The following is a 10,909-nucleotide window of genomic DNA, read 5'->3' as shown; positions in this document are numbered from 1 at the left end:
GGCTGGAGAGGTGTAACTTCACTGCCTGCCCACTGCACTTGTAACTCATTAGCAGACAATTTCTATGATTGATTTCTCTAAAAGAGAAAAATGGATTTCTACAAGAACGGTAAGCATTTACTACGCATTAAAGCGCCTCTGTATACATGCCATTAGTTTGATTTTAGTACAAAATCCTGATGACAGGCACTTCTTAAAACCCCCAAGCTGGTTACCTGCAATCACCGTCAGTGAGAATTTAGGAGCTTATCACATACGATATATACATGAATAAATCAGTATACATTAGGCTTCCATGCTCCCTCCATTGGTGACCACAAGCAGTCAGTATGTAATCTTTTGAATCTGTCTGGGAATGTTGAGTTCTGTATCATAAATTTAAAAAAAAAACACAGCAGCAACCAATATAATGTCATCTCACAAAAATAATCAAATTTTATAGTGTTCACCTAATGTACAAATGTTCTTTCCTTGTAGTTCCTGGATTAAATCCCACCATGAATGTAAGCAGTATGGACATGACTAGTGGTCTGTCAGTGAAGGATACATCCCAATCTCAGTCTCGTCTGCCGCAATGGACTCACCCCAACTCTATGGATAGCCTGGCAAACTCTTCTTCACCTCTTGACCCTAGCCCTGGCAAGCCAAGTAAGACTAAATACCAGACATTTTACTTTGCTAATTGTTGTTGTAACCTGACAACACAAAACTCACAAACCATTCTTCATCATGAGGTCATTACTGAAGTAGAGTAACTTGACTCTCGCTAACTTGATACTCATGATATCTGTTTTCTTGTAAGACAGATTGCACCAATTTCCTGAAGATAGTCTCTTAGTATGTGTGTCTTGTCAGTGGTCATGGGGCAGGCACATAAGCAGACTTCACTAAAGCTGGCCATACACATGAGAGAGCCGTTGACTGAATGTTTATTCAGCAGACAGATATGTCTACCAACTCCGCCTTACACTTTAAACTCTGCTCAGCCGAGTGTTTCTGTGTTTTTTTTAATGTGTGGAGAAAGTCCGTGCCATAAACCTCTGGTGGTGGCAGCTTGTCTACTTGCATACAAAAGGATCAGGCATTGAAATTCCAACTGACCGTTATATCATCTGTTGGGGGAGACTCGGGAGGCCCCCATACACATCAGATGGTCAGCTGAAATCAGGAGTTCAGCCAACTTTTATCTAATGTGTGTGGTGAACTTATCGGTCAATTCATACTGCCCAAATCAAGGGTAGCATGAATCAGAACCCAGCTATACTATTGCATCAGGGTATATTTTTCTCTGAAACGCTCTGGTGGTTAGAGAAAGCCCCACTCCGCTCCAGGTGATTGACAGGTCCCTCCAGTGAGTGTACATCGAGGAATACACGTCAGTCAACTAGAGCAGTGCGGGAAGAAGCCTCTTGGGCACCATAGGAATAGGAGTGACTTGTCTGGTGCCAGCTTCTCCAGGCCGGGGGTGACACCGGACTAGTCACATCTCTTCCTATGCTAGCCCACTGGATCTTTAAACTATGATTTCTCTGAAATGCTCAGGCAGCATTTGTTCAACTGGGCTTCTTCCCGCACTGCTCTAGTTGACTGACATGTCTTTTTCAATGTACATACACCGGAGGGACCTTTCAATTGCCTGGAGCGGAGTGGGGCTTTCTCTAACCACCAGAGCGTTTCAGAGACAAAAATACTCTGATGCAATAGTATAGCTGGGTTCTGATTCATGCCTGTGGTTTGGGCAGCTTGGATCAACTGATAGGTTCCCTTTAAGACTGTGCCTTCCAGACTAAGCAAATCCCAGCACAAGTTAACATGCCATACCTAACAGTGTTTTAATCCATTTATGTACTATATGTAAATATGGTTTCCTTAATCCCTTTACCTTCTTTGTTTTACTAATCAGGTAGTCTGTCCGGGAACCTAAGCATTGGCCCTCCTGTAAAGCCATCTATGGAGGACTCCTATAGCCGGTACGATCTTCTCCCAAGCAGTGAATCGCCAACAAGTCCCCCTGTTGCTGTTCCGGATAATTGGTCACGTGCCAAATCTGAAAATGAAAAAATCTCAAATGGATCCAGTATTAACTGGCCTCCTGGTAGGTATCTAATGCAACAAAATACCAGTTTAGAGCAATGTGATGGAGATGAATATCAGGTCAACAGAACCTCAATATAAGGTGAGTTAACGTAAGGTAAAATATTTGTTTCTGCAGAATTTCATCCAGGAGTGCCTTGGAAAGGATTGCAAAATATTGACCCAGAGAATGATCCCGATGTGACCCCTGGAAGTGTCCCTACTGGACCCACCATTAACACCACGATCCAGGATGTAAACCGCTACCTACTGAAGAGTGGAGGTATCACGATTATGTTCTAATATTAGACACACAGTGAGCCGCTCGGGTTTAACTGTGGATTTAAGGTCTTAAGTGAAAATTGTTATCTTCCCGTAGCAAAACTGTCTGATATAAAGTCCACCTGGTCGTCAAGTCCTATTTCCCACACTCAACCGTCCTTGTCTCATGAGTTGTGGAAGGTACCTAGAAACACTACGGCTCCAACAAGACCGCCACCGGGGCTCACCAATGCCAAGCCTTCCTCTGCCTGGGGTTCAAACCAGCTGGGGTGGACCAGCTCATACTCAGCAGGTATGGATACACATCTGTCTGATATAGTAGGTTTGAGTTGTCACTCAGCACACACCTTATACAGATACTTTTATAAAAAAAAAGTGGTGTCTACACAAAGGAAAAATGATACTCCAGCTGGTGTCATTTATATTATGAAGATTCTGGTATTCTATAAATGATATCTGCTGTATCTGGCAGTCATCTGAGACCGTAGTACATCTTTGCCCCCATTATCCTTCATGAAGGTTGCTGACCAAGATTTGGGAATCTGGTAAGGCAAATTGATGAGACTTTAACTAAAAACTTCCATATTACCTGTTACAGGTTCAACTTGGAGCACAGACAGTTCAGGAAGAACTAGTAGCTGGCTGGTCCTGCGCAATCTTACTCCACAGGTACTGAGATTCTACAGATTACATTGTGATTAGTGTAGATAGATACGGTAGTAAACAGTAGATCTACATGAGTATATACACTACCGCAGGAGGTATGGTTCACAGTCAGTCACATATTCGGTGTCATGGCCATGGCAATGCCCTTTCTACTGAAATCCTCATGAAATGCACAGGTATTCCCGTTCCTCCATGTTCTGCCTTATGTCTGGGTCGTATGCGACCTTGGTGTATTGTCAAGAGGCTTTTTTTCCCATTTTTTATTTAGGGGTAAAAGCCTCCATAAAAGATCTGAGGCACAAGGATATTGCTTGGGCCCATACAAGGCTAACATTACTGTTGTGTGGATCTGAACCATATGGATGCATTATATAGTTGTGAGATGGAGAATGTAAGCATGCAGCCATACTTGGATCTTGTCATGTAGAAGCAGGAAAACGTTCGCGAAAAATCATCAAACGATAAAATGTGATACTTGGAGCTAAATATAAAATGTACAGTAGGGTTTAAATGGGTTTACAGTTTCTGAAAACCCCTGTCCCCCTTCTGAAGTTTGTTTTACAAATCAAACTGATCTTTAGTTGCCCTCCCTTTAGTCTACCTCTGAGTTTCCACCACTGCTCCGGTGACTGTTATTGTCTGCACTGCTGACGTCACGTTGATCGCACTGCAGCCAGTCAGTGAGCTGAGTGGCTTGTGCCGTCTACTTGGGCTGAGCTCACTGATTGGCTGCAGCACTGGGCCCAGGGACAGTGAGTAAAGAAGTGTTTTTTTGTTGTTGTTTTTTTTACACAAACTGCACCTGGACACTGGGGTTTTCTGAAAACCCCTCTAGGATATGTACATACAGCGCCTTTTTCAAGCTGTGTCGGTCTCGGAAATTAACTGAAAAACCTGTAAAAAATGCTCAAAATAAAGAACATATGCATTTCTCTGTAAATACCACTTGCTGTTATATGTTCTGGCTTTTGGCCGTCTTTTAACTGCTTCAGGTTTCTAAAAACGACAAGCAATGAAAAGAAGTGAGGTCCATTCTGCCGGCATTTTCCTTTTGGAAGACGCTCTATACTTTACAAGTCCATGGGAAAGATGCCTGGACGTCTTTGAATTGTCATACCATCATTTTTGCTTAGAAAACACTAGCAGTTTATTCATTATTCAATAAAGTGAAAAAAAAAACAAAACACAGAAACCATCGAAAAACACTCCAAAAAAACGCTGGCAGATAAAATGATAAGGAAACGGCTGAAAAAATGATACAAAAGACTCTTCAGGGAAGAAACCAGTAACCTTTAAAAAAAATACCTAAGGGTATGTTCACAGTGAATTTTTTGTTTTTTTTTCAGAACAGAAACTTTCCAATGCTCCTATCAATACTCGTTGAGTAAACATACCTTTGGGGCTCTTTCACACGTCAGTATCTCCGGTACGTGTGGTGACCGTTTCCACACCTACTGGAGACACTGACACACGTAGACCCATTCAAATGCCCACATCCACATGTCGAAGTGTTTCCACGGACCGTGTGTCTGTGTGCTCCACACTCTGACATGTCCGTTTTTGGCCGGCAGCACGGATCACATGAAACCATTCAAGTCAATGGCTCCGTGTAAACACGTACTGCACACGGATGCCATCTGTGTGACACATACTGGCGGTTGGGAATCGGCAGTACAGTTAGCGCTCTTCCCAAGCATCGGGTGCTGAACTCTGCCCTCATTATAGTCCCCTGTCAGCTCTGCGATCAGCACTAGCAGGGGTTAGTCTGCTCCCAGTGCCTCCACCTGTAAAAATAAGAATCAAATGAAGAAATCCATATGATCACCTGTCTTTAGTGTCCCCTGCTGTAATCCATGTGACCGCTCAGCAGAGGAGTCAGGGAGAATGATGCGCTGCAGCGAGCGGCCCCAGAACTGCGCTCAGCAAGCGGTCTCCTGTCACTCTCACTGAGCTCAGTGCAACTCTGGGATCGCTCGTTGCAGCGCTTCATTCTCCGCGGCTCCTCTGCTGATCGGTCGCATGGGTTACAGCGGGGGACACTTAATACAGGTGAGTATATGGATTTTTTTATTTTATTCTTATTTTTACAGGTGGAGACACCGGGAGCAGACTACAACTCTCATCATTAACCCCTGCTTGTGCTGATCGTAGCGCCGGCAGGGGACAATGATGAGGGCAGCGTTCAGCACCCGACGCTTAGGAACAGCGCAAACTGTACCGCTGATTCCCAAACGCCGGTACGTGTCACACTAATGCGGCACACATGTGCCACACAGTAGACACGGATATCTCCGGTATCGGAAATATCCGGATGTGTGAAACTGGCCTTAATATGTGCTAAAACCTGCAGTCACAAGAATACTTGAGGGGTAATTGAGTCTATTTGTATTGCAGATTGCATAATGACTTCACTAATTAAACTCGTAGGTGGAACGTTGCATTGGCTCTCTAATTATTGTGTAATACATAAAAGCTGTTAGTTATTCCTAATCTTGTACTATATAAAACTGATGGTGCTGTTTTACAAAACAGATTGATGGTTCTACGCTGAGGACGCTGTGCCTGCAGCATGGCCCGCTCATAACATTCCATCTGAACCTTACTCAAGGCAACGCCGTGGTCAGGTACAGCTCAAAGGAGGAAGCTGCAAAAGCCCAGAAGTCCCTACATATGTAAGTGCATGATGATTATTCCTTTGAGTTAGTATTAGGCTATGTGCCGACGTTGCGGACCTGAAGCATATTTTTTACGCATCTCCCTGGCGGGAAAATCGCATGCGGATATTACATGCCGTTTTCCCGCCAGGTAGAAGCGTTTGTGAGGCGTCTTTGCATGCATTTCCGCATGCGGGTTATCAAGCACTTCTCCAAGTGATTATAAGCATCACTTGGAAAAGTGCTTTGACAACTTGTTCACACTATATAAATCCATGCAACCGGCATGGATTTATATAGTGTGACCAAGTAATAGTTAAAAAAAAGAATCAGAATGGTAAAAAATAAAGTTTATACTCGCCTACCGATGCATTCTCTGCCCCGTCCGGAGTCTTGAGCGGCTCACGCTGTTGTGTGCAGGACCTGGGGTGACGTCATTGAGTCATGTGATGGGTCACATGACTCATGACGTGGCAGGTCCTTCAGACAACAGCGCGACGGAGGGAAAACATCAGAAGATAAGTATAAACTTTATTTTTTCTTTTTTTTACAGGTTCTTTGGTACCCAGGTCTGGATGAGAGTCTCCTCTCCTCCAGACTTGGGTACCATCCGCACATTGATTCCGCAGCGCTTCCGCAAAATTAATGGACATGCTGCGGATTTTTGACCGCAGCATATACGCTGCGGAAAAATCCGCAGCATGGGCATTGACATTGCGGATTGCCATTGGGGACCATGGGGTGCGGATATACATGCGTTTTACAAGCGTTTACGCTGCGGAAATTCCGCAGCATATACGCTTGAAAAACGCTACGTGGGCACACAGCCTTAATGTCTGTTTGTTATTTCTTTGTTACGAGCTGTAGGTGCATTCACATATTGCAATCGCTGCAAAAAAAAAAAACATAGCTTTGCCGCGATTTCCTAAAATCAACTTGTATTCTGTGATGAAATCAGTCCTAAAACCAATATGAAATTATCTGATCTAATGGCACATAATTTTAAAGGGACTCTGTCAGCACAGAATGGTTGTTCAAACCAACTACTGTAGCTCAGTTGTTCATGGAGTGGCCAATCATTTAACTGCACCTTCCCACCTGCTTGGTTTCCATGTATCTCCGCCCTTCTCTGGCTCTATAAAGCCAACGCTGTCAATCAAAGAGGGGGTGGAGATTGAGGGAAAAAAGTAGTGTTGAAGGTGCACTTAAAGGGACTCTGTCTGCAGAGAATGACCTGTTCAAATCAAGTACAGGTGCTGGGTGCACCTTTAGTGTGGTCAAACATTTAACTACACCTTCCCACTTATGTGCTTTCCCTCTATTTCCAACCCCCCTCTCCTTAATTGATAGCTCTGGCTTCATAGAGCCAGAGAAAGGTGGAGATGGATGGAAAACAAGCAGGTGGGAAGGTGTATATAAATGTTTGGCCGTGCCATTAAGCACCGAGCTCCTATACTTGGTTTGAACAGTCATTCTGTGCTGACAGAGTCCCTTTAAAGCGTGGATTTGATCTGTCACCTCCTTCTTCGGATTCCTCTTGTACTTTATCCATTAAATTATTGAGGCTGAAACAGATGTCTGATCAAGGAAATTGGTATCCTAATTTTGCCTGTAGACTTGCCTGTACTATTGGCACAGATTTCTGTATCATAATCAGATTTTACTGTCTGAAAATCCATTTTCTGAACATAGCCTTAGAGGGATGAGCATTGTATTTTGATTTCATTGTAGAAAATCTGATTACATTTTAACTTCATGTTAAAGGGACTCTGTCAGCTCAGTATGACTGTTCAAACCAAGTACCAGCGCTCATTCATCATGGCGGGGCCAATCATTTATATATACCTTCCCACCTGCTTGGTTTCCATCTATCTCCACCCTTCTGTGGCTCTATGAAGCCAGAGCTGTCAATCAAATAGGGGGGGGGGTAGAGACTGAGGAAAAACAAGCAGGCTGGAAGGTGAACTTAAATACCCCTGCCATGAAGCATCGAGTGGCGGGACTTTGTCAGCACAGAATTACTGGTCAAACAGAGTCCCTTTAACTACAATGTATCTTTCAGGAGGGAGAACTTACAGCAGAATGGCTGTGTCTGCCTCTAGCTCCCCCCTCCTTTGACTCTTATGAGTGCCTGCCACCTCCTATCTCAGTACTGAGAAAGTCTGTCATTACTGAATACAGAAATTACCCATGAATTGGGAGTGATGAATCAGTCCAGGAGGAGAAAGAAGCAGATTTCTCTGATAAGATACATTACAAAGTTTCTTCTTGGCACGTGTACTATTGATTTATGAAATAAAAGTGAAACAATGGTTACTGTTTAGATGGCTGATTCTTCCTTTCTTCTGTGTAGGTGCGTCCTGAGTAACACTACTATTTTGGCAGAGTTTGCTGGGGAAGAAGAGGTAAATCGTTTCTTGGCACAAGGGCAGTGTTTGCCCCCCACTTCCAGCTGGCAGTCTAACACTGGGAATAGTCAGCCTCGACTGGGTGGAGGTGGGGGCTCTCACAACATGGTGCGCAATGACACCGCCCACTGGAACCCTCCTTGTTTAAGCGGCAAGGGAAGCAATGACCTTCTTTGGAGCAGCGTCCCGCAGTACTCCAGCAGTTTGTGGGGCCCGCCTGGATCAGACGATGCGAGGATCATTCGCAGTCCAACACCTCTCAACACTCTGCTACCAGGAGACTTGCTGAGCGGTGAATCCATCTGAAGACATGTTGCACTTAGATGCTATGAATTTCTAAATCATCAGCACGAACTGAAAACTTCAAAACAAATAATATCCAGTCCTTTCCAGTCCGAGCTTTGTGAAGACTTCATATTCTTCAGACCCAAGTCTTCTCTCCATGCAGTATCTTCTCTTTCTCACCCTCTCCACTGCACCCTTGTGAACTGTTCGGAGAAACAGTATGGGGGCATGGGAGGGAAGGGGAAAGGAAGGGTTCCGGAGAAAAGGGGAAGGGTCTGTCTCTCTTAGTACAAGTGGTCAAGCAATTTTCTTAAGTTTTTAAAGTATTCAAAGAAGATTAAAAAAACGATCAACGCTGCTTTTGCTGGGACTTGAAAGTAAGGGCACTTTTCATACGACAGGGCTGGAGAGGGTTGTTTTGAGGGCAGGGGGAAATAGTAGGGTGGGATATAGAAGCCTTGGTCTTTTATGCACATCAGATGAGGCCCGTAAGTCAGAGGGGCAGAAGCAAGATCTGCATACTCTTGTCGTTCTGTATGAAGTTAATATTGGTACGGAAACAATGGAAGGATGGCTCTAGTTTGACACCCCCCTTGGATCTGCCTATGCACATAACCTTTGTCCAGAGCCTTTACTCCTGTTATTTCTTTTTTATTTTTTTCATTAGATCCCTCGAAAGCTTCATATCAGTCATTAGATATACTTGAATCCAGCAGATCTACTCCATATATTGGCTTCTGTCAGGGTTTTGGGCCTCAGCTATACTGTTTGTGCAAGTGTCTATGCACATTTAAAGGGGCACGTTACGTGATTTCCAAGAGGTGACATACAATATACAAGCGTGCACAGGTTCCTTTCCGAAATCCATCCCTCTTTTCTAATTAACTGTTTGCTATTACTGCCCTACTACCCACAATTCTGTGCACAAACAAAAATATATGAGCAGTTCAGGGGGGGGCAAAGGTTTTTTTTTTTTTTTTTTTTTTTTTCCCCTTTTTTTGGGTTTACTATTGCTTTTATGCTTTTAGGTCAGTTTTTAAATAGATTTGTCTTAGTACTTATATACTTTTATCTTCACCTTTTTGACTTTGCACTGAAATTTTCAAAGCCGCATTCAGACCTTGCGGCTAACCAATTGGTTAAAAATATCTGTATGATCATATATATGTATGTGTATTTAGATATATATACACAGACATATATATATATATTTGCTAAGAGTGTGGAAAGTAGGACAGAGTTAACACGTATCTATGTTTACTCAAGGACTTATTTTTAAGAAAAAAAAAACGAAAAAAGAAAAAAATTGCCGCGTGCTTATCTCTGAAGAAAAACTCACAAACATTTGTCTACCTTTCCAATGATTCATCTTTGGGGAATAATGCATATTTATGGACTCTCGTATCTATTTGGGGTATTTGCTTTGGCACTTGGACTTACAAACTGGAGCAGCCGCCATGAGCAGATCCCTGAAAGGAACACTGCAGAATGCAGGTTTTGAACTGCGTCTAAATGCAGAAGCCTCTCCTGGCTCTAACCTGTTTACAAAACTCTTCGTTTTACGTTACTCTGTGTTTTCTGCTTTTCTCCAAAAACAAGTACAACTTTAAAAAAAAAAAAAAAGAAAAAAAAAAAGTAAAATCCAAAAAAAAAAAATACAGAAAAAAAAAAACTTCCATTGAATTTCAAAACTCTATTTTCAAATAGCTATTCCTTTACATCTCGGGGAAAGTACCAGTGTTTTATTAAAGAAAAAAAAAAAGAATAACTTTAGCCATTGCTGTGCAACATTTTATTTTTTTTCCCCCCTTTTTATATTTTACATTTTTGTCATTTTTTTTTCTGTTGGTGAACGAAGGTAAAAAAAAAAAAAAAAAAATCTTTTTTTTTTTTTTTTAATCACTATCTTGCACATCGTGGATATCTTTCTCAGGAAAATGTGACATTTCCAGAGGAGTAGAACACCACAAAACCATTTCATTGTATTTTTAAGAAAAAAAAAAAAAAAGCTATTTACAAAAAAAATAAATAAATGAAAAAGAAAATGTTCAGAAAAAAAAATAATTACCCAGCTTCAAGCACTGAAATATAAAGGGGAAAGAACTGATGAATATGTAGAAGAGGATGGCAAACAATCCCTGTTTGTAGCAGTTACACACTTACCAAATAATGGACTCGAAATGTTTCAAGAGTGCTTTATATGTTAAAATACTGCTTTATGTTGAATCAAAAGAAAATGATGATTTTCTTGGCTTTTTAAATTAGAAAAAGAACAAGAGCTGTCGGAAAGGCCTTTATTACAAACAGCCTGTAATGTAAAGGGAGGTCAAACCTTTCCTGTTTCAAATTTTGTTTGGGGTCCATTTTGGTGTTCTTGAAAGAGCAGGATGGACTATGAGCAATAGGCTTTAATTGGTTTTGTGAAATGTATGGTTTGGATCTCGGCAATGGCTGGTGTCATCTCTTATTTGCTAAAACGGCCCATGAATTGTTCTGCCTTGTGGGTCGTTTCAACAGGGTGGGTGTTAAATGCCTTCAGTA

General features: G+C 42.3%; 1 protein-coding gene across 2 annotated transcripts in view; it reads left to right on the top strand.

Annotated features, from left to right (window-relative positions):
* Window positions 1–10,267, top strand: part of TNRC6C (trinucleotide repeat containing adaptor 6C) — a 732,779-nt gene extending 722,512 nt beyond the window's left edge. For both annotated transcript variants that reach the window (XM_073683980.1, XM_073683979.1), the window contains exons 18-24: window positions 478–648; window positions 1,904–2,095; window positions 2,213–2,356; window positions 2,453–2,647; window positions 2,954–3,024; window positions 5,554–5,693; window positions 8,029–10,267. In XM_073683980.1, the coding sequence (XP_073540081.1) occupies window positions 478–648; window positions 1,904–2,095; window positions 2,213–2,356; window positions 2,453–2,647; window positions 2,954–3,024; window positions 5,554–5,693; window positions 8,029–8,389 (1,274 nt within the window). In that variant the 3' untranslated portion in view covers window positions 8,390–10,267. The remainder of the gene's footprint in view (window positions 1–477; window positions 649–1,903; window positions 2,096–2,212; window positions 2,357–2,452; window positions 2,648–2,953; window positions 3,025–5,553; window positions 5,694–8,028) is intronic.
* Window positions 10,268–10,909: the final 642 nt, after the last annotated feature.

This window comes from Phyllobates terribilis, unplaced genomic scaffold, assembly GCF_046119375.1.
Source record: "Phyllobates terribilis strain yellow unplaced genomic scaffold, ASM4611937v1 Scaffold_5__5_contigs__length_657084704, whole genome shotgun sequence".
Lineage (NCBI taxonomy): Eukaryota > Metazoa > Chordata > Amphibia > Anura > Dendrobatidae > Phyllobates > Phyllobates terribilis.
This window is presented reverse-complemented; position numbering and strand designations above follow the sequence as displayed.